This window comes from Pocillopora damicornis, chromosome 3 (genome assembly GCF_964200805.1).
Source record: "Pocillopora damicornis chromosome 3, jaPocDami1.2, whole genome shotgun sequence".
Classification (NCBI taxonomy): Eukaryota; Metazoa; Cnidaria; class Anthozoa; order Scleractinia; family Pocilloporidae; genus Pocillopora; species Pocillopora damicornis.
Window position 1 is genome coordinate 24,849,899 of NC_142672.1, and position 24,014 is coordinate 24,873,912.

Genomic DNA, 24,014 nt, shown 5'->3' on the forward strand with positions numbered 1-24,014 from the left:
TCCCAATTATGCAAATGACCCTTGCAAACTGAATTCCCAGTTTTCTGGGAATTTCTGGGAATTCCTAGGAATTCCTAGGAATTCCTAGGAATTCTCAAAAATTCCCAACTATGCAAATTAACTCTGATTTAAAAAGCTTGGAATTACTGGGAATTTCTGGGAAAGGAAGACTCCAGTTTTGTGAGGACTTGGAATCCCTAGGAACTCCTAGGAATTCTCAGTTTTACAAACTACCTATAATTTAAGAAGTGTGGCACTCTTGGGAATTTCTGGGAATTTAATTTGAGGCAATTTTAATACCCTGAGGTCCACATAAATTCTAAGAAATTCTCAATACCTTGAATGTGAAGGTTTTAAGAAAAAGAGTAATTTCAGAGGCTTAAAACTTTGGCTCAATAAAAGGTATTCTATACAAAACTTACCAAGAGATATACATACATGTACATGTTTATAACTTAAAGATCATGAAATTTATTACTCAAACTAAGTTTTAGTAAATCTTTACATTAATATGGATTTTCTCATGAACCAGCTGTCAGTTATGTTAAATGGAAATTGCCAACTTCCACAATAATTAACAATAATTACATTATTATCTTACTTCCCTAACCTACATTACTGGTTGCCTTTGTTAGAAAACCTTGGAATAGTCAAGCTCAGCTGCCTCAAACGCTGTCAGAGACTTTTTGTTGACAATACTTTTAGTAGAAATTTCATGCCTTAGACAAACAAATTCAATACCTAATTAATCTTTCTTTTTTCATGATTGTTGTTGCTGCTTTTTTTCAGTTTTTTGCTCTTTTTTCATGACTAATTGCTGTATTTGTTTTGCTGTTTTTATTCTTACAAAACATTTTTGTAAGAGTTCCAATACTTGTGGATCATCCACACACTTTGCAAACATTTGGCATGCAGACAAGACAGAGGTAGTCAATGTACCCTTTGAGGAAAAACACCTTTTATATGACGTCTTCAATTTACTTTATTTGAAACTCTGACCTGAAAATATTTGTCAACAAGACTTGTTAGTAGTGAGAAGTAGCAACCAAGTTTCCTTTCATAACTTAATTTCTTAAATGTCCCAATCACTGGATCTCCCAAAAAAATATTACATCTTTTTATTTTTGGTGCAAATTACAAGTCCTTCTTTATATAATCAAAGTGCTCTGTGAGCAAACTCGTGAATTGACACATGATTTTTTAGATTATGTTTAATGTTATCTGGTTTAGGGAATTTTGTGGTTGATTGTCATATCTAGAGTACGAGCAGTAGTTCAGTGTTCGCTAATGTAGCAAAGAAACAAAGTAACGTTGGGATAAGAAGGCATTACAATTGAAATGATCATGCTATTACATTTGACAAGGTGGATGATGTCATGTGTTTTAAACGTCTATCATTTTTGTTTCTGGTTCAAAAGAAAAGGTTGGAAGTAAATGTGGGTGAAAAGTGAAATTTACTGTCTTTCGTTGTAAATATTAGAAAATCAAGGCAATACTGTCTTAATGAAAACATTAACGATTCCCTCTTTATCAAATGAGACAAACTGGAACGAGTTTTGAGTGATATAACTAAGCCAAGCCTGCCACCGTCATTTTGGATCTCCGCCTGGGTAGATTTAGGTCACGTGCTAGGCAACGTATGATCAATAACAAGATAGAATTTCATTTCAGGCCTATTTATCAATTTTGTGGTGTGTAACTTTCGCATTTTAGTACGTTGTTTGTATGTTGAATCTTCAAATTGTCTTGAAACTTAAAAGAAAATTGTTCTTTAAAAATCCACTGAAAATCGGTAGCTAAAATTGTTTGTTTAGGTGTTATCTGATTTTCGTGTTAACTTGTTATTTCGTCAGTCGCCGGCATCTTTTGTTGCTTCTCACAGGAAAAACACACGCGACGAAACGTAATGATCAATTTTGCCCTCAATCTCACGCTATAACAGAAAAAGCTTTTGAACATCTGTAAACTCCGAGCGCTTCGCAGTAAGTAATATTTTCAATGAATCTTCGGATTGTTTTCAAGTTCAAGGACTGTAAATTACAATTTTATGAAAAACGAAGGTTGTTCTGTTATTTCAGTGTGAATCCTTGCATGCCTGCCAGTCGCTGGCGCCGCTTGTTGAAACTAAAACGAAAAAAAAAACTCTTTTAAGATTATCATTGACTTCTTTTTCACCCCACCACTATTCTTAGCAACAAAGGTCGCCATTTCGTCTGTTTATTGCTCGCCAAAAACTATAAAATGCACTCAAAAGCCTAAAATCTAAAAAAAGTTAACAGGAATCGACCAATCGAGCGAGCGAGCGAATGCCATTCCCCACATCGTATCTATAACTCGCTCTTGCGCATGCGCGCAATTCACGAGTTAAAAATGAAAAGTGGCAGTCATACTTCAATAATAACAGCTCTTAAGTTTACTTGTTGTTCTTCTCTGTCTGTCAGCTATCAACAAAATTGTTTTATACTCCGGGCAGTGCATAACTATTTGTGGACCAGAGTTCCAACGCACCTCTGTAATCGCATATAGCTACTCCTGTCTCTTGTACAAATGTTTCTCCTTTGTAAGACGCACTCTACTCTGTTGTCAATACTGCTTTAAGTTCAGTGGAAACGACTGACTGAGGAATCGAGATGGCGGTGTTGGAACGTGTTGCTGAACGCTTGCTACGGTCAAGCTTTGTAGATTTAGGTACTGGTACACTGGGATCATCTATGTATCTCTAACACTTCCGAATGTGGTATCCTTCTTTTATAAATATGAGGGTAAAAGACGATTTGTAGTCGCATTCAAAACTGTGATTGGCTTGTGTTATTTCTCACCTTTGCCATTAACACAACTCAAGTGAGTTTCGAGTCTTTGTTTCCTCGACAACTTTCGGCCACAAATCGTGCATTTGTAATACGATCGATTCTTGTCGATTATTTCTACATAGAGTGAGCTCACATCTTTATTTATATCACCAAGCTATCCATCTTCTAGAAGCAGAAAACCGGTCGGAGAAGTCAGAAAAAAGTTAGGCGCTTCTCTTAACACTGCAATCGGCAAGCCAGCGGATTCACTTTGCTAGCCAATGACAAGTCCTAAAAGATCCACGTGATCATGCCCGTGATCGGAAAGGTCAGCATTAGATTCCATCCACCAAAACCACCTCGGTCGAGAGGGACTGAGATGGAATATTTAATGACTTGCAAAACAGAACCGAAGATTCTCGGAAATCCGCAAGTGATGTAGCCGAACATCAAAAGCTGTAAATCCCATGATTCTTGAGGAACAAACAGAAATAGCATAGCGAGAATTTTAAGTCGCGAACCATTGATGGTAGACATGCAGATAATTTAGGATACGTAAATTCTGTTAATGAGGCGCTTAAACTTATTGCGGAATTTGAAACAGGATTGACGACGAAGTTTTCTTTCTTTAAAGCTGTCAAAGGTTTCGGGAACATATATTTATATATATTTGATAAAGCTCTTTAGCATTACAAAGCTTTGCTATCGCTATTGTGCATTCTCACTAGTTTGTCTAGTTCAAGTCCTCTGGCATGGCTTGGATGATACCACAATCGTGGAATCATTCGGGTTAATTTAATGCTTACACCTCCTTCCTCGGACAGAAGTCACAAAATACTGGGGGAAGATGCATGAGATATTTAAGGAGCAAAAATTCGTTTTTTACTGGTGTGCCTTTCCTAATTTTGGGAAGGAAAGTGTTCAATTGTCAGCACGGCATAGATTGAACAGCTGGAGAGAAAAGGAAACGAAAAGATACAGAAGAAATACTGTATATAATAATTTCTTTTTATCCTCAACCTTTGTGTTTCTGTCAACTATGGCTTGCTAATTTGAAAGGTCAAATACATGAATGGGTCATATGACATTGATCTCAGAATACTTTTATGACAAACGTGATAACAGTTCAATCTTGGCTAAATTGAAGATGGTTTAGAAGTTAACAATTGTAAGAACTTTTCACTAACATATGCTGCTGACAAAGGAGAAAATATATGCAATTCTGCATTTTTTGCATTCTATCAAGCAATCATATGTTTGCTCCTTATCACGCTATGACACTTCCGTTTTGTCACATTCCAAAAAATAACTTGAGAAATACACTGTCACTCATCTTACACTGTTATATTTACCTATTACAGAAGGCTGGAAACAAAGATTTTGTTTTCAAGAAAATAAGATTCCTTGTCCAAGACACAAGGAAGTTTGACTGCGAAGCACAGATAAAAATGCGAGAAATTTTATTTTTTTCAGAGAACAAGGTAGTTCTACTCATGTATAAACAGAACAAATGCGATTTAATAAATCAGATATGCGGCATGACTCCTTTTCTTCCATCCCCACTCAAAACAAGCAAACACACCTATAGAGGTTCCAGTCTGGTCTGCAAATGAAAAGGAGGAAGGTGATCACTGCAAAATTAAGCATTAGGGTTCTTATTTATAACATATTGATTATTGTATACTGATATCTAGAAATTAAGGTTGCAAGTAGCAGCCAGCTGAGTTATAGTTTGAGTTTTATCAAGTCCATTACTTTGTTAAATTTAGAGTAACCTTGACTTGAGAGAGGAAAATTGAGGAGCTGTAATATACTAATCATCAATTAGGGACCACAAAGAAAAATTTATTTATAGAGACTTTTGAAGGAGAGGGGTAAGACTTGTGACAAGCTGGCAGACATATAGATAAACTTTACTGCTAAATGGGTTACAATACAAAGTGCTCAGTATTTGGATCAGCTATGGCTCAACTTAAACTTTGCTTTAGCTTCAAGTTTAATCCTTTGTGGTTTCCTTTCTCTGTGTTTATTTTTCAAGTTATGTACACAGAAGAACACAAAAATGACAAGGAATGCTTTTGAATATCAAGAGGCTGGAATAAGCAAGAAACCAAAACTGAATTTTAAACAATACAAAGTTAATTTGATCTTCCAATGTTATTTAATTTTAACCATAGAATTTGCTATTTAAATTTATCCCCTCCATTTTTCTGGGTATTGTGAGCAAAAACAAACAATTATCACAAAATGCATGGTATACAATGGTTTGATTCACCAATTTGGCAAAGGCCTTTCACTGTCTATCCATACAAAGGGAAATAGTTTGTAAACTGTAAGACATTCTGCATGTTGAGTGTATACTTATTCATCCATGTGAAATTAAAGGTTACTTGAAATAAATGTGAAAGATTTATAGGATTTTCAGACCCCTGATAACAATTACTAATGTGCTGATTTGTTGTACTTAAAGGTTATGATTTTGGCGGAAATAGTGGAAGAAATTTCTGGACCTGGAATTTTGTTGCAAATGTTTGTTTAAATCAGTTTAAGTCAGTTAAAAACTCTCCTGTTTCAAGATTACATGATTACCACACCAGAACCTTTTGTATTCTATATTATGCACCATGTTATGATTATGGTTTCAATAATAAAAGGTGCTGACTCAAGAACTTTCCAAAATATCTCTACATACAAAGAAATAGATTGTGGTTATGTACTCCAAATAGCAGGTCACATCAGTCTTCTGTAAGGAAGTAGCAGAAATTTCTGTGGTGGTTTTGGTGGATGGAGAGAAACATCCACCAAAACCACTTTATTCTATGTGTTAAGAGTTATGATAATCATTATGAACGTTTGGTCGGTCAGCAATTGTGCACCATAAAAAATAATTAGCCAGAGCACTAACTGCTAATTAGTGGTATAAATCTTTTGTCTCCCTGAACATCTAACAATGGCTATAGATAAAATTTAAAAAATATATTGTTGATGGTTTTGGTTAAAGTTTTGGTGGATGTTCCCTAATGACATCCACCAAAACTACGTAACATCTAAGCACCTTTTAAATACGTGAAATATCTGCATAAAATTGCGTAAAATGTTTTATAATACTACAATCGAACAATAAATTAATACTTACCATTTCTTTAGTGAAAAGTTTTGACGCAATTTCCCAAACAAATAATACACTTGGGTCATCGGGATAAGTCGGCACGTTGTCGTAGCTTCGTAATTTTTTTCCATCATTCCATCTCAGTCCCTCTCGACCAAGGTGGTTTTGGTGGATGGAATCTAATGCTGACCTCGGATGTTCGGCTACATCACTTGCGGATTTCCGAGAATCTTCGGTTATGTTTTGCAAGTCATTAAATATTCCATCTCAGTCTCTCTCGACCAAGGTGGTTTTGGTGGATGGAATCTAATGCTGACCGATCGGAAACAAAGAAGACTCCATTTGGCGCTCATCTTTGAATGTACTTTTCATCGGTTGATCGCTTTTCTCAACTGTTTTGCTTAATATAACATTTCTAAAGATAGCTTTTATTGTGGTTAAATGGGAAAACGAGAATAGCGTGAGTGTTGTAAAAGAGAAGAAAGTCGTTGGCGCCGTGGAGTTAAAAGAAGGGACAACAGTTGACATATGGACCGGTACAAACAAGGGTCGAGTGGCCATCTGTAAAGCTACGATTTTGAAAGTTTGTGGTGAGTAAAAATTGCGATATTCGTTGTGATCAAAATCTTATAAAAGAGTAGATGTAGCGGGTTGAATTAAGCTTACATAACGCTCGGCGCAACTGAAACTAGAATAATTCTGAGAATCGAATCGGTCACTTGCATGCCGCAGTTTCTTAAGCTTATGCTTTACAATGAAATAAACCTATCAGTAAGGTTTCAAGATTCCTCTAGTCACGTTTGGGAACATTCAAGATTCATAACAAACCTTAGTACATAAAGAAGCCCTCCTTGGTAAAAACAAAATAATGTATTCAGCCCTTTTTTAGTAAAATCCATGAGAGAGATGTACTAACTCCATAACAGAGATTTCTCAATTTGAGAATCCAATGAATGCCCTTTTCCTCATAGCCATCTTAAAAGCCTGGTCTAAGCTTTAAACATACATATTTTAATATATTATTTTTTTTCAAATTCAGATGTCAAGGAATCCAGATACAAAATGGTCAAGGTTCTTGTTGACAACCTCATTCAAGGCCAACTCATTGTGAGCCCAGGAAAAAAAATACAAACAGTACAAACAGCAGCTAAGTTTTCAGTTTAGGATAACTTCATTCTAATTTATTGTTACAGTTACAACAAGATTTTAATCAAAAAATCAATTTTATTTGTCTGTAATTAGCCCCTTCACTCCCAAGAATATAACTATATAAAATAACTTAAGATAATGTATTTTATGGAAAAGAATCAACAGATTTTATTCACAATTTGTGTCAAACCAAATTTAATGATTGATTAGAACTATTTTATATGAATAGCTGTAATTGAGGATTAATCCGTATGAAGCTTTCAAGAAAAGAAAAATAAAACAAATTCCATCCTAATATTACCACACATTGATGTTAATCAAAAATATTTTACATGTAAGCCTTAATTAAGCTTCTAAATAAATTTCATTGAATACTTGAATTTTAGCTGGGTTTTTTTAATTTTAAGTATTTATTTTATATCATTAGCCTCAAATTTTTGCTTAAAATTCCCAGTAATTCTTAAACATTCCTAAAAATTCCCAAAAATTCCCAGAAATTCCTAGGAATTTTTTAGATTTACTGCTTTTCAGGGAAAGTCATTGGTTCTCTGAGTTGGAATTCCTAGGAATTCCTAGGAATTCCAAGTCCTGTTGGCTTTAAACTTGGAATTTCTGGGAATTTCTGGGAATTTCTAGGAATTTCTAGGTTTTTAGAACCAGAGTTGTTATGGTTGGGAATTCCTAGGAATTCCTAGGAATTCCCAGTCCGAATTTACCGTGAAAATTCACACCTTTATTCCTAGGAATTCCTAGGAATTCCTAGGAATTCCAAAAGCCATTTCGCAAGGGAAGCTTTTCTACCAGTGTCGAGAGATGCACTCAGGCTTGTGTCTGAACATACTGGAAGTCAGATTAAAAGGTCTGGGTTCAAGCCCTGGGCTAAAGTGATTGACTGTTATAGTCTTGGCTGGGATGCTTTACTCTCACAGTGTGTCTCCACACCCAGGAGTATAGATGGCTACTGATGAACTGACCAGTATTTTATATACATGTGGAGGGAGTAAGAGTACAGTCTAAGTGGCTGAATGGTATGGGACCTGGGAGAAGCTCGTGCTACAGGGACTAGCTTTGTACCTAGCATATGTAAAGTGACTTTCCAAAACATATCACTCGTTCCTTACAAATCTATGATAACAATAGTAACAATAGGAAGGGTTAAAATCAATAGATTTTGGAGCAAATTTGTCATTTTATTCACAATAGCTTGTTATTGTATGTTTCAGGAGTTTTCAGTGCAGCGCATGAACTGAAAATGGAGTGGGTCGTCGTCAAGGGTATTTCAGGGTATGCAGATGGAACTGAAGAGAAAGAAAACTGGCAAACATTTGCAAGTGTAACAGCAGCTTCTCTTGTTGTCAGCATTCTAAACCAGAGCAGTATTTTTGAAGATTGGCCACATTACAAAGGTAAACAGATCAACTTTGATCTTTTTTAGGCCTACAGTATATTATGCTTGCAGTCACTAACTGGTCTTGTATGCTGCTTAGTTTTGTTTTTTTATAAATGTGCTGGAACTGAATTACCAAAACTGAATGAAAAACATGATTTATTACCTATGATCATGCGCTGACCAATCAGAACAGCTCTTGAGTCAGAAATGTTACATTTTTGTTAGCAATCTGACAGGCTCTGCTTATGTATGTTGCGCTGGGCCAACAAAAGGTGCAAAATTGAAAATAATGACATGACCTCAAGTCAACATATAGGGGCTCTAATTTTCTGTCTACAAAGATTGATGGTGAGATGCTTTCAAGCTTTTGATAGCATTTTTCCCTCTGGGAAAAAGACCTCCCGCCCCACCCCCCCCTCCCATAATACACCTAGAAATCCTAGCCTTAACCCCCCCTCCCCCCCTTTTCCCTCCAGCCCTCCAGCCCGAACCCCATTTTAGAAACTACACACAACCCACATTCCCCTAATCGGTCCAACAAAGGGCTTAACGCTCGAAATATCAGCTTTAGAAACTCTTTATGGTGCCCAATTTACTTTATCAATTAAGTTAATAAAGCCAAATTACCATTGCTAACTGAACAAGTCTTGTCGTTAGGTAATCACTTGAGCCACCATCGTTGTTTACAAATTCCCAGGATGTCTATTGAGACTTCAAGGTGCCAGTTTTTTTTAACCCAATTATAGCATGGTACCTCTTCTAAGGACTGCAGTTAAATGCTGAATTTTGAGGCAGATGAAGGAAAGATCACACGCGTCTTAAATTCCTCACGTAGATTTGCATTCTAAGAAATCTCACACCCACATTCGTTAGAGCAGAGAACTTTGCAAGCAAGGTTAGGATGCAGTATTCGAATCCTGGTGGTTTGAACTACATGAAGCCGCGTGTCTGTCCCAAACTTTATAAGGCTGTCTAACTGCTGTCTGTGTGGTTTTGTGTTCTTGAAGATATTTCAACTGATAGACAACATTCACCACTGAGTAAAGGGATTCCGGTAGAGCCATCCTACCCTAGTGCCCAGTCTTCCGAGCAACAAGATGTTTCGTCTACCAAAACAGCAGGTATTTGAATGAACAGATGTTGTGAGAAACTGTTTCTTTTATTCTTATTACTATGGAACTTCCCATAGAGTTCTTTCTTGCTTAGTGGGAGAGCTTCAGAGCGCAGAATCCGAAGGTCTGGGGCTCGATTCTGCATATTGACTCATAATATCTTCCTTTAAACTAAACTAATTAGCGTTGCTGTTTGTGGTTTAGCTTTTTCTGGTCTGCTGAATAAGTATTTTTCTTTGAAACTTTATGGCTTTCCGTAGAAATTTCCTGTGTTCAAGGTTTTCTTAGTCTTACAGTATTACGTTTTTCCGGCGAGATTTCTTTGACGTACAAATAATTGCCTGCAGTTGTTGAATTAGTAAGGAACTGATCAAATGCTCGCCTCGCTCTCTCCCGTGTTAAGTTACTTTTCTTATGTTTTTAAGGTGGAAAAAGGAAGTCGTCAAACAAGTTTCTGGACCAGGGCAGAAAGCGCTCAAAGCTTGAAGGTATTTGTCTTCTTCAGAATCTGAATTGTGATTCTGACTTTTTTACTGGAGGATTCCAAGTGTTACATAGTTTCTTTAAGATTTGAGTTTTTTCGCTACTGTTTCGCTTAACAGAGAAATAGTTTCACTTGTCTCAGAACAAAACAATATTTTTCTTATAAGGATTTTGTGTAGCGGAACGAACCATAGCCACGATTACCAGCCGCTGTTCGTGAAACGAGCTCACGCTTTTTCCCTTTACGGGAGAATCGAAGACCGCACTCGAGAATTAGGCGCAAATCAAACCCCCTTCCCCAACAAAACACCGTAGTGACCACATCAAGTGTGAAAATGTGAAAATTTACCCTCGAAATCAATGAGTGACGTTATTAAAGTTACAAATTACAGATGGAAGGAAATATTCTTCCCACTGTTTAAAAACCCCACTCGAGTAATTTTCTTTTCGATGTGGGAGTTTTTTACCAAGCTATTTATTTTGTCTACAGACTCGTCTGTAACAGAATTTTTGGAATGGTGCCAGAATCAGTTGAGGGCGTTTTACAACACCATGTGTCAAGTGAAAATAACACCATGGGACCCAAACAACACAGTACACATTAACGACATTTACATACAGGTAACGTTTTTACAAGACCACAAAAAACCTGACGGGACAACGAAAAAAAAACTGGGAGACAGCAATGAAGTATTTGAAGGTGACGAACATCATCCCGTCCGTAGACGAATTCTGGTATATGGAAGACCTGGAATAGGAAAGTCTACTTTTACTCAAAAAGTAGCTGTGGATTGGGCAAATGGCGAAAAGGAAATTCTCAAAAAGTTCACTCTTTTACTGTTAATCAGGTTACGAGACGTTTGTGATATTCCGGACCTCTGTAGCATTTTGAAAACCGCTGAACTTTTGTCTGCTGATGACCCGATGGCAGTCGATAACTTGTATGAATATGTCCGTCAGAACCAGGAGAAAGTGCTGCTCATTTTGGATGGATATGATGAGTACAGCGGTGGAAAATCATCCCCAATTCACCAGATTTGGAGAGGCAGTCAACTGAGAGACTGTTGTGTAGTGATCACAACGCGGCCGGTGAAAGAGGATGAGCTTAGAGTTCTAAGTCACGCTCAGTTTGAACTTAACGGGTTCGATAGCAGGGAACAGAAGAAACAGTTTGCAAGTAAGATTCTTCCTGATGAGGAGGACGTTGAAGGGCTACTTGAATACCTGGAGAAGCATGACCTCGAGGAGATGGCAGAGATTCCCCTATTGCTGTTGATGTTGTGTCTTCTCTGGAAGAAGAAAAAGCATCAATTACCAACATCTCGTGGCGAAATTTACGTAGAATTTATTCAGACTCTCCTGAATCATATGGCTACTAAAGACTCAGACAACGCAGCAGATAAAAGCATAGATGAATATCAAGAGGAACTTTCCAAAATAGGAAAACTTGCTTTTGATGCTCTTTTGGAGGACAACCTTGATTTTAACTTCAGGAAATTTCCGCATGGTGATCTCTTCGAGAAGCTTATTCATGTCGGTTTTTTTCAAGTTTGCAAAGTTTCCACTTTGAACCCTGAGAAGATGGTGTATTTTCTTCACAAGTCCGTTCAGGAGTTTCTCGCCGCCTGGTTCATCGTTCAAGAAATGAAGGTTAAGAAGAATGAAACTGTCACCTGCCTGTCAGGAATGGATACGTTTGAAAAATCAAAGAAGATGGACGAAGTTCTAAAATTCGTTTGTGAGTTGTCATCAGATGCTGCCGGCATTGTTTTTGATCATCTACGTTATGTCGGAGAGAAAGAAGGTCTCACAGATTACAACTTCACTAAGACGCCTTCTTACGATGATTTTTCTGAGGAACAATGCTACTTTATTGAAATCTGTGTCGATTGTTTGCTTTGTTGTCCAGCCTCAGACAGACTAACTGTGTATTCTACATTTCTCTCATGTGTTAACCATGTTGTAGTGCTTTATGCTCAAGACGTGTCTACTGCTGCAGAGAAAAACTTCTTTAAAGGCACCGCCAGTTTTCCAAACTATTTATTTTTTGAACTGAGAGCTAATTATGATGATCTTGAGAGTTACTATGATGATTTTCTATCCATATTGTCTGACTTGAACGCGGTCGTTTTAACGTGCTCTGGAGAAATTAAAGGTTTAAAAAAATACGCCGGTTTACTCAATGCGCAACCTTTCCTCAAAAGAAGTGAAAAGAGAAACTTTATCTATCTACGCCACATAACAGAAGCCGTTTTTCGCTCTAATATGCTTCCTGAACTGATACCAGCGCCGGTTTGTTCTTCTCAGCCATCTGTGGATAATCTGGGAAAGAATGAGGACAACAACATTGCACTGTCTCTGACTGAGAACAGATCTGACCAGACACAACAACATTCTTTGTCACTGGTGAGAGAGGTTAAGTTAAGGAATGTAACAATTGAGGATATTGTTCTGTTGAAGAACTTATTGCCTTTATTAACAGCTCCTCGAGATATTGAGATATGGGGGAGAGTGACATATGGCTCGGAAGGTAATTCGATTGAGAGCCCGATTCACAGAATTAATTTTACTGACAATCTCCACAGTTTAAAACTTTGTGGTATCAATCTAACAGCAAAGTGTGCTGCTTTTATTGCTGAGTCACTGCACCACTCTCCAAACTTGCATACACTCAGCTTGTCATTGAACCCCTTACACAGCGGTGTGAGTCATTTGGCTGAGAATCTTCATCACGTGCCACAGTTGACTGAGTTAGAGTTAAATAAAGTACAAATGGGAGAAAAGGAATGTGCTGCACTGGCTGCCTCATTACAGTACTTAAACAAGTTAGAAGAACTGGATATGTCAAAAAATGCAGTAGGTCACGGGATTATGGAACTGGCCAAGAACCTGAGCAATGTACCCAATCTGACTAGGCTGCGCCTGTCGGATACAAATATGGGTGAAGATGAAGCATCTGCACTGGCTGCCTCATTACAGTACTTAAAGAAGTTAGAAGAACTGGATATGTCAAACAATGCAGTAGGTCACGGGATTATTGAACTGGCCAAGAACCTGAGCAATGTACCCAATCTGACTAGGCTGCGCCTGTCGGATACAAATATGGGTGAAGATGAAGCATCTGCACTGGCTGCCTCATTACAGTACTTAAAGAAGTTAGAAGAACTGGATATGTCAAACAATGCAGTAGGTCACGGGATTATTGAACTGGCCAAGAACCTGAGCAATGTACCCAATCTGACTAGGCTGCGCCTGTCGCGTACAAATATGGGTGAAAATGAAGCATCTGCACTGGCTGCCTCATTACAGTACTTAAAGAAGGTAGAAGAACTGGATATGTCAAACAATGCAGTAGGTCACGGGATTATTGAACTGGCCAAGAACCTGAGCAATGTACCCAATCTGACTGAGCTGGACCTGTCGGATACAAATATGGGTGAAGATGAAGCATCTGCACTGGCTGCCTCATTACAGTACTTGAACAAGTTAAAAGAACTGGATATGTCAAACAATGCAGTAGGTCACGGGATTATTGAACTGGCCAAGAACCTGAGCAATGTACCCAATCTGACTGAGCTGGACCTGTCGGATACAAATATGGGTGAAGATGAAGCATCTGCACTGGCTGCCTCATTACAGTACTTGAACAAGTTAAAAAAACTGGATATGTCAAACAATGCTGTAGGTCACGGGATTATTGAACTGGCCAAGAACCTGAGCAATGTACCCAATCTGACTAGGCTGCGCCTGTCGCGTACAAGTATAGGTGAAGATGAAGTATCAGCACTGGCTCGTGTACTTAAGGATGTACCAGAGCTGAGCAGTCTTAGACTAGGGTCCAATCTACTTGGCCGAGGAATCAGGGACCTGGTCCAGCATCTCAGCAGTATTCCTAAGCTGGAGTTCCTGTCCCTGTCTACTGTTCAGATGACAAACACAGAGCTTGAGGAGTTGTGTACAGCAGTAAATGGAAGAGGCATCACTTTGTTCACTGATTACCATGTAAGAGTCTTTTTGTTGTTTCACTCGGTTGTATCTAATCTTTAGTTAGACGTTCCTCAGAATAGCACTAGATATTGTTTCGAGCAAGATGGCGGAGACCGTAAACAGCCCATGTTGAGTACTTTAATGGTTCATGTATTGCTTCTTTGGCTATGGTTTCCAGAAAAATTTGTTGAAGATTAAATTAAGAAAGAAACAAATTTAGCTCTCAAAACCTTGATATTATTTACAGACAGTAGTTTCTAGTATAGTGGATGCTTGATTTCTGAAACCTAATTGAAAAGTTTGGGAGTTTGATTCATTCGAGTTCATTAGATTGGCCTTTAAGATTTGGCGAAATAAGAGAGGGAAAAAAAGATGAATTGTGAGAATTTTTCTCGGACCAAACTTTTTTGCGCAATGTTAATCTTTGAATTTTTTAGGCTTGTGTTGTTATTATAGGATGCTTTTATTTGGGTTTGATTATGTGACTTGAAATTACTGTGAACCCATATATGCTTTGGATCTGATGACGTTGTTCCCGACAATCTGTACCAGCATCTATTCGCTTTTATTAACAGGAAGTGTTAACCCAACAAAATAGAAAGAACCAAACAAAAAAGGTTTTTTCTTGTGTTAAATCCAAATGCGTGTTTTGAAAAGCGAAAATCATGTTGATTCTATTGTCATAAATTTACGTTTTAAAGGCTTGTGCTGATGATAGGAAATAATTCACCAAAAGTTGTAGGTTAAAATATTAACATCCAAGACGAAACTGACACCGTGCTATAATTTACTTGCACTTAAATGGTTTCATTATTCTTATTTATCAGTTGGATTCTTTTTGTCTTTAGCTGCACTGCCCATGTTGAGTAACTCTGTCAGATGCTCGTAGAGCCCTCGGTCGCCTTTGTCATAGAAGCCTATTTTTTTTTCCTTTTAAGAAAAATTAAAGAAAAACATTGTAAATAGCGAATATGTTAAAATGACTATTTCAAACCTTACATTCTAAAACCTTTTTGGTGTGTTAAACGAAAATATAACATAGAATAAAGAGCAAAGTACTCCGGGGTTGGTAATAAGGCAAAAAGAGATAATAGCGAGAAGGAATTGGAAAAGAAGACAGGCGGGCACAAAATTCAATGGATAACTATATATATAGATATATTTTTTTTTGGAGGGGGAGGGGGGGCTGGGGAAAGGAGGAAAAAAAATCAAGAAAGTGTTTCACATGGGTCACCTCTGATAAGCGCTTCGGCTCGATGTTCCCATTCTGTATCCAAAATAAGACCAATATTACCACGTCCTAAACAAAATAAAGCGCCTGCACTAGTCGTGAGAAGAAGCCTTTTGGAGGCGAAGTTTCCATTAACATCTCATTCAGCTGAAAGATCTAGGAAAGACGTTATGTTATGGAACCTGTGAAATTAGCGCTTGAAGAATGAAGCATTACTGTGCGTCAGGCGTAAGCGCCCTGGTAGAAAACAAACGAAAAATCAAAAGAAATCATTTTAAAAGCTTAAACTTCATAGGCGCGACCCGTGACACACGGTTACTAGTCAAACTCGGCACTGCGCTATAATTTACTCGCTCTTAAATGGTTTCCTTATTCTTATTTATCAGTTGGATTCTTTTTTAAGTGTCTCGTATATAATTCAAATGGTTTTGTCAGAAAAGTATGGTTACATTGAGAGGAGAGTTCTCTACTTTTGGGAAAGTCAAGGAAAACATTACATCGAGGACTCCGGGTCATCAAAAAGAAATATTTAGGGTTGTCTGTCTTTCAATTGTGTAACAATTATGTTGGTGGAGAGGTGAACTGGAGTAAAACCCGTTGCGTGTAGTCGTGCAAGGTTGGAAAATTGTTAAATCGTTTATTTACTCTCTGGCAGACAATAACTTAGCTAATACTTTGTGTGTGGAAAATAAATAATTTCAAAGATATTAGACAGTTTTCCTCCCCCCAAAAAAGTTAGTATTTATTGTAATTTATGTGTTTGTTTGGAAACCTTCACCTCATCTTAATCGTCAGGGAGCATTGTTTTTTGTTTTTTGTAACTGAGATCGTTTTCTTTGTTGTAAAATGGTCTTAGTCACTTGTAGCTATTTGAATTCAAAAGTGAATGTCCTCTTTCACTGCTCGCTATAAGGACTAATATCTTTCATTGCGAGAAATATTTATCTTGTGTGTTAAAATGTAAGTTGAGTGTTACATAGAAATTAATGAAACAGGTGTATTTTGCCATAGCGAAGGAAACGTAATATTCCGATATACGTGGGGAGAATCAAGATCCTTTAGATATTTATCTGGTGTAAAAATGCCAGTTGAGAGTTTCACATAATTGGTGCTGTGGTTGATGTTGTGTCCTTTTTTTGTCCTGTGATAGAAATTTGAAATGAAAGGTGGAGAGTGGATCAATCGACCTCTTACAGAGGCTGAGCTGAAAAAAGGAATAAGGTTCAGAAAAGAACCAGATGATGATGACGATGACGACGATGATGATGATGGTGATGATGATGATGATGATGACGAAAGTGAGGATGATGACGATGACGATGATGATAATGACGAAGATGAAGATAGTGAGCATCTCGATGATGATGATGATGATGGCGATGATGAAGTTAGTGACGATCTCGATGATGATGAAAATGAGTAAGCGCTCAGAAAAAACGTTTCTGTGGCAACTGATTTAGCGAGAAGTGAGAAGATTGATATTTCAGAATATAATCCATCAAATATTTTTGCTTGCGCGCGCGGGATTGGTCTAAATGCATCACGTGACCGAATATACATCAGCTAAAACTGGAGAATATCCGTGAATATACCCTAAGTAATATTCCTCAATTTTCAAACCTTAACGTCCACAACAAAAGAAGTCTTCGTTTTAAATTTAATTCAAGATTATTATCTGTTGCTCTAAGCTCTCACTTTTCCTCGAGCTTCACTCTCGGAAACTGTTCGCTTCTCGGAACAGATCAAGTCCGAACAGCAACAAAAACAAAAACCATCGTGCATGTATTTGCGCCAAATGAAGACTATTGTTTATTTAGAATTTCGGAAATTGCTGGACGTATTTCCCGTCTCTTATGGCGCTATGTCTTTATTTCAGCATAACGTATAGGAGTAGCGTCCAGTTCGAATTGAAAACTTAGATCATTTGCCGACGGTATTTCCCTTCTAATCACAGATCACGCAAATTTTCGTGATTTCACGTTGTTGTTTTACAGTGGACGGCTGAGAGATGAACAGAGTTTTAAAACGCATGCGCTGAGCTATTGTTCTGCTCATTATTTATATCTTTTGTTTTGCCAGGCATCCTCGTTGCCGTTGTCGTGGTTTCCTGAAGTTCCCTAATTTTTAGTCCCGCGTGAAACGTCTTATATTGTAACCGGAAATGCAAGTTCTTTTCAGCAATAAAGTACCGAGTTGTTACTCAGTTTTTTTGCCGATCAGAACGCTAAAGGAATTTCTTAGGATATCAGAGTGAAATAGTTTAGCATAGATTCCAAAAGTGACTTTTTGACGCGAAGAAAGAAGGGCCCCTCTATTCGTCTGTGCCAGGCTCTCCTTTTTATGGAGACGGCCAAAAAACGGGTGAGCTGAGACATTGGAGGTCTCGGGAAGAGTGAGAGGAGCTTCCTTTCCTTCCCAAACCCCAATTTTCACTCTTCCAATAATTCGATCTTTTCCAGCAACTGAGACCCTGGCAGGATACAAGCTCAATTTTTTCAAGTTAATTAATTCAAATTACTCAACTCAATTAATTCAAACTTATTAATTCAATTAATACTATTGATTCTAATTAGCTGACGAGCTCATTTTGTCCTTGCAAAAAAAGCCGACTTTAAGAAAAGGAACGGATGAATGATTCCTTGAGCTTGGATCAGTTCACAGGCAGCGTTGTGCTTTCAAGTAGGCTTATTTTTTGATGCTTTACATTGATGATGCTTGAAACTGGAGATGTATGGAAAATCTTTCATGATCAGAAAAGTTTAAGTCGATAATTGGTGTTACAAGCTTAAATGCTTGTTCTTCTCACTCGTCATTGTAAATAGCAATTTAGTACGTCAATTTTTACCCAACGTTGTCACTATTTTTTCCCTCGCTTTTGTTGATTTATTAAAAGGATTTTTATGAAATATCTTTGTCTCTTTGTAATTAAAGTACAGATGGCATGAGTGGTTGAAAAAGACCCTGTATACGACCTGTATCCTTGTTGTCTGGACCCCAAAGCACAGTCATTTAAATAGTTCTTTCACAGCTGAACGCACCACGCACAGAATGATATTTTTGCGCAGACTTTCTTTGTTAAAAAGACTAGTATGTAGTCTTTAGTTCGATATAGGCAGCCCCTGGATGAGGGGAAAAACTGGTAAATTTTCATGGTTTTGATTTGCTTTTTTTTTTTTTTTTGATAATTTATCGCAGAATCTGTCGGCCTGACTTGTGTAACAATAACGGCTTTTGTGTCCCACTGACCGACCGTTTTTAACATTGTTTTTGATTTTTTGTTTGCATGTTTGTTTTTTTTCCTATAACCACTTATTTATTTCCACAAGCCGCCCGTCGTTCCTTGAGTTATTCTACGCTGTTTCACTCGATCATTAGGCATTAAAAGCTTGGCATCTAAGCATCCTCTCCTTTTTGATTTAATTCTACCAAGTGTTAAACCGGACGACGAGAAAAACTCAAAAGGTGGAAAAAGGCCGAAATCATTGCAAGCAGTCTCCTTTTTTGTCGTTTTCCCCTCTCCTCCCCCACTTCTCTTCCGCTAGAGCACTCTAAAACAAACTTCATATACCAACCTTTATCAAATTTGTCGTACACAGAGCCTACGATGGTTTGTTAGGTTTCGGGCTTAACTCCTCGAAAAGGGGATTTTCTTTGCGCTAGCTATTAAATAATCAGAAGACCCGATTGGTTTCTTTTTTCAAATTATTGTATTTAAGACCTTATTGGTATCACGAACAACACACAATTTTCACTTTCTTTATAAAATCAACATCATATCCATTGGCAGAAAACGTGTTACATAACTTTAAGGCGGTTAACTCGTTGCAAATTATAATTAACTGGAAGCTGATACAATGCAACTACTTAAGAATTTAACTAGTGTTCATGTTAAGGGATAACTTTAGAGGCTTTACATAACGCTTCACTTTGATAAGGTGCTAGCGATCCCGCCTAAGACTGGTACCATTTGCAGCGCTCTATCAAAGAATCCCGGCTTTTGAACTTGCCGTTGTCGGCTCTGATTGAGTAGCAGCTGTTGTCTCAAGCTCTCCACTGTCTTCTCCATGCCTTCATTTGATTTTTGCATTTGTGCAAGTCGTTGGCTGAGTACCTGGTTTTCTTGCATGAAATTTCGTCTGTGTTTTTCAACTTCCATCATTCTCGCCTTTACCATGTTCTCCATTTGTTGTCGTTGGACCGCTGCTTCAGCTTCCATCTGTTCGCGGAGTCTCTTGTTTTCTTGCTCCTGTTTTGCCTGCAGCATTTCCATCTAATTACCAAACAAGAAAAAGTTCAGGTCAGACAGCTATAGGAGAGTCATGATGACAAATAATATGGCATCTACTCTCATTTACCTCCGTGATAAAGTCATCAAATTTCAAGGAATTTCAAACATATCTTGCTTTTTCCTAGAAGCATTCCAATTCCAATCAAGTGAAGTTCTATGTGTTTACAATTTTACATTTCGAATTATCGTCCGCCCCTTACGAGTTCCCAAAAATTCTTAAGCCTCTTGAGAAACAGTGGAGGCATCAGGGCATTTCCGTGGCTGTTTATCTTGACGACGGATGGGGAACTGAAAAGGATTCTCAAGTGTGTAGTATTGTCACGGATGCCGTCAGAACTGACCTTTCTAAGGCGGGTTTCGTTACTAACGAGGATAAGTCAGTGTGGATACCTTGCCAGAGGCTTGATCAGCTGAGTATCACTTGTGTGTAGTATTGTCGCAGATGCCGTCAGAGCTGACCTTTCTAAGGCGGGTTTCGTTACTAACGAGGATAAGTCAGTGTGGATACCTTGCCAGAGGCTTGATCAGCTGAGTATCACTTGTGTGTAGTATTGTCACGGATGCCGTCAGAGCTGACCTTTCTAAGGCGGGTTTCGTTACTAACGAGGATAAGTCAGTGTGGATACCTTGCCAGAGGCTTGATCAGCTGAGTATCACTTGTGTGTAGTATTGTCACGGATGCCGTCAGAGCTGACCTTTCTAAGGCGGGTTTCGTTACTAACGAGGATAAGTCAGTGTGGATACCTTGCCAGAGGCTTGATCAGCTGAGTATCACTTGTGTGTAGTATTGTCACGGATGCCGTCAGAGCTGACCTTTCTAAGGCGGGTTTCGTTACTAACGAGGATAAGTCAGTGTGGATACCTTGCCAGAGGCTTGATCAGCTGAGTATCACTTGTGTGTAGTATTGTCACGGATGCCGTCAGAGCTGACCTTTCTAAGGCGGGTTTCGTTACTAACGAGGATAAGTCAGTGTGGATACCTTGCCAGAGGCTTGATCAGCTGAGTATCACTTGGGATAGCGATCGTGGAACCATTGAAATTGTCGATAGGAGGGTTGCAAAAATAACCAATACCATTGACAATATTATCGACTCCGATTTTGTTCTTTCTGCCAGAAGATTGGCCTCTTTTACAGGGTAGATAATTTTTACAGCGCCTGTTTCCGGAAATATCTCTAGGATCATGACTAGGCACTGCATTATGTCTACATTAAGCGCGCAGCACTGGGACTCGAAAGTTAAGAAGGATCCCTATTGCATTGAGGAGTTCTATTTTTGGAAAAACAATTTAAATTCCTTCAAAGTGCGCGATTATTTTCTCTTTAATAAGCCACAGCGTTTCGCTTACTCCGATGCTAGCGCTATAGGGTGCGGTTCAATTATTACCCTTAAGGAGGATTGTGTGTGTCATAAGTTTTGGGAGCCTTCAGAGCGTTCTAAGAGCTCTACTTGGAGAGAGCTTGCAGCCATTGATTTTCCTCTAGAGTCTTTTGCGCCAATTTTGGAAAGTTCACTTGTCAAGTGGTTCACTGATAGCCAGACGGCGGCTAGAATCATAGAAGTCGGAAGCATGAAATTGGATTTGTACAGGAATGCAATTAAAATTTTTCAGTTCTGCGCGGAGCATATTATTCGTTGGAGATGCAGTGGATTCCACGAACTGAGAATGAGAAGGCGGATTACATCAGTCGCCTTATAGACTTTGATGATTGGCAAGTCACACAGGATTTCTTTCTAAGTTTGGAAGAGTTATGGGGCGCGCATACAGTTGACTGTTTTGCTGATTTTTATATAGCAAAGCTTTCTAGATTCTTTTCGCGTTTCTGGAGTCCGGGTGCGTCAGGAATTGACTTCTTTGCCCAAGAGTTAAGTTCCGAGAATTGTTCAGTGGTACCTCCAGTTCCTCTTGTCGCTCGCGTTATCTATTATCTGAGCCTACAGAGAGCGATGGCTACTCTCGTAGTCCCATCATGGCCTTCGTCCAGTTTCTGGCGTCTTCTGACGAGCAAATATCTGTGGTTCATTAAAGGATGCTTTACGCTGAATGCATCCCAAACTCTCACCCTGGGAAGAAATTTAAGTTCATTCCTTGGTTCTCCTCGCTTTACGGGCGAGGTTGTCGCACTCAGATTCGAATTTTTGTAGGTATTATCCAGCTTTTTTGTCCTTCGATTAGGTTTCTGAATTAGCTTTTAGTGCTGGTATTTGCAGGATTTGACACTGGTCATAAGTTGCATGGGCAGCTGTGTCCAGGGTAAATGACACTGGTCATGTGAAGAGACGACTGCGTCCGTTGGAGAAGATTTCTGTCGTTTTAGAGCTTTGTTAGTAGAACGAAAAGGTTTCGAGTTTTCTCGACAGTGGGAGACCTTTTCACGTATGGAAAATTGTGTCCTTTTTTGCCACTGGTTCGCGTGCCATTCTGGCCAAGGTTTTTCACAAAATTGAACTGCGTTGTTCCCGCTGGTTTAAGTTTTTTACCTTTCTTAATCAAGGCTGTAACTTTATTTTTGCTGATTGTTAGGTTATTTAAGTGTCCGAGCTGACTGTGTCCTAGACAGGGTGTTGTCTATTTTATATCCGTTTGCATGTAGTTTGTGGAGCCTTTGGGGGTTTAAAAGATCTACTAGAGAAAGTCGCGTTTAGGACTTATATGCAGTTACTACGTGTTTGTTATTTAGTTTTCTTTGTAGGTTATTCGCTAGGCCTTTGTTTAGGAGCTACTTTGCATGCCTGTTTTGCCCCGGAAGGTCGGTTTAGGTTCTTACTATAATGCAGCCTACTGACATTGCGTCACAGGCATAGGGCCGCTTATTAGGATCGCTGTCATTGCTTGCGTCACAATTGCTAGACTCGCTATCCTGTTGTTGTAAAATTTTGGGGATATAATTTTTTCTTGCAGGTCGTAATTGCAAGTAAAGCATGGATGGTGCTCCCTTCTGCTATTAGGCTGGATTTCAATTCTTTATTTAATTGTTTACTTAATTCCAGGGCGGATTCTATTGTGAAGAAATATCTCAAGGAAATAAACAAGTTTTTACTGTGGTGTAGAACTAGGAAAATTGCGCTACAGTTGCCTTTTTCTTCTTCTGTTGTCGAACCTTATCTATTTGGCTTAGATCAACAGCTTAGGTCCCCAGCCGCAATGGTTTTGGTCCATGCTGCGCTGAAATGGTTCCATTCCTTTGTTCCTGATCATGGTTCCAATCCTTTGGATAACGCTTGTTGGATAGCGCTGAGGAAGCATCTTTAAAGGACTTACGTATTGCCGCAGTAAGTTCTTTAGGCTTTGCAGGATTTTTTCGTTTTAACGAGCTGGCTAATATTCAGCAAAAACACCTCACGTTTTGCGATGGTTTTGTTAAAAATTTTGTGTCAAGGAGTAAAACGGATGTATAAAGAGAGGGAAACTGTGTTTATATCGCTAAGTTATAGAACAAATACTGCCCATTAGCTATCCTACGTAAGTATATTGAAGCAGCCAATTTGGATCTGTCCAGTCGCTTGCCTTTATTCAGGCCATTAACGAAGAACAAGTCGGGTTATAGTCTTAGGAATGGCAAGTTATTCTATACTCGCTGCAGGGAAATATTTAGGACTACTTTGAAAGATTTGGGCTATGACCCCAAGGAATATGGCCTACATAGTCTGCGTTCTGGGGGTGCTACAGCTGTTATTAGAAATAACGCTTCCACAGCCGTTTCTGAGAGGTTGTTTAAACTTCATGGGCTCTGGAAAACAGACGAAGCGAAAGACATGTACGTTTTAGAGACAGAGCGTAATCGTTTAAGTGTGATGAAATATTTAGGTATTTAGCTCATATTTAAATATATTATCTTTTTTTCCTCGACCAACGCTGTAAGATTACATGTCATTAAAGTGTTAGGGTTCCCACGCGATCCACCCATATATGATTTCGCCTGGTTTTTGCGTTTATTTAAGTGGTAAATAATTTACGTTCGTTTGAGCGTTCAGTCAAGGAAATTTTCGCTAAATTTTTGTATGGCTGTTTCCTTCACCCTCGTCGATCTCAAAATATTACCGGCTAGATATACAGCTTGCATATTTAGTCGACTTTGCCCAATCTTTATTATGGCTTGCTCCACATTTTACTTTTCTGCTCTCCAAATTAGTCTTACAATCCTTGGAATCACTCCTTGGAAAAAGTTGCCACACCCTCTTTTTTGTCCTGTATATTTATAGAGCTGTAATGCGCTTGTTTCTCGAGACAATCGATAAGTTTTTCCAGTGTAAGGTCGATTATCACTCTCTGTTCAAGAAATAAGCCTAACTCCTCCATCAACGTTCAGTGGAAGGTTTGTGATCAAAAAATCGGATCGTTCGTGTCGAAGTTACAGAGTGCATGCTTCGCTTTTCACGAAAAGGCTTCGAGAACTAGTGAAAAAACATGTGGGAACTCTGTGTATTGCAGAAGTTATTTTTCACATGCTTTCCAAGTACTTTTCAGCAGTCTTT

At 38.5% G+C, this 24,014-nt stretch overlaps 1 protein-coding gene across 3 annotated transcripts in view; it reads left to right on the forward strand.

The window, feature by feature from the left end:
- Positions 1-18,152, forward strand: part of LOC149048990 (NLR family CARD domain-containing protein 4-like) — an 80,415-nt gene extending 62,263 nt beyond the window's left edge. The window contains exons 4-9 of one of the 3 annotated variants that reach the window (XM_089201410.1): positions 8,271-8,453; positions 9,445-9,558; positions 9,975-10,037; positions 10,523-14,034; positions 16,401-16,716; positions 17,330-18,152. In XM_089201410.1, coding sequence (XP_089057536.1) covers positions 8,271-8,453; positions 9,445-9,558; positions 9,975-10,037; positions 10,523-14,034; positions 16,401-16,673 — 4,145 coding nt within the window. In that variant the 3' untranslated portion in view covers positions 16,674-16,716; positions 17,330-18,152. Of the gene's footprint in view, positions 1-8,270; positions 8,454-9,444; positions 9,559-9,974; positions 10,038-10,522; positions 14,363-16,400; positions 16,717-17,329 lie in introns of those variants that run through there. The other 2 variants (XM_089201408.1, XM_089201409.1) reach the window with 2 other exon arrangements.
- The last annotated feature ends 5,862 nt before the right edge of the window (positions 18,153-24,014 follow it).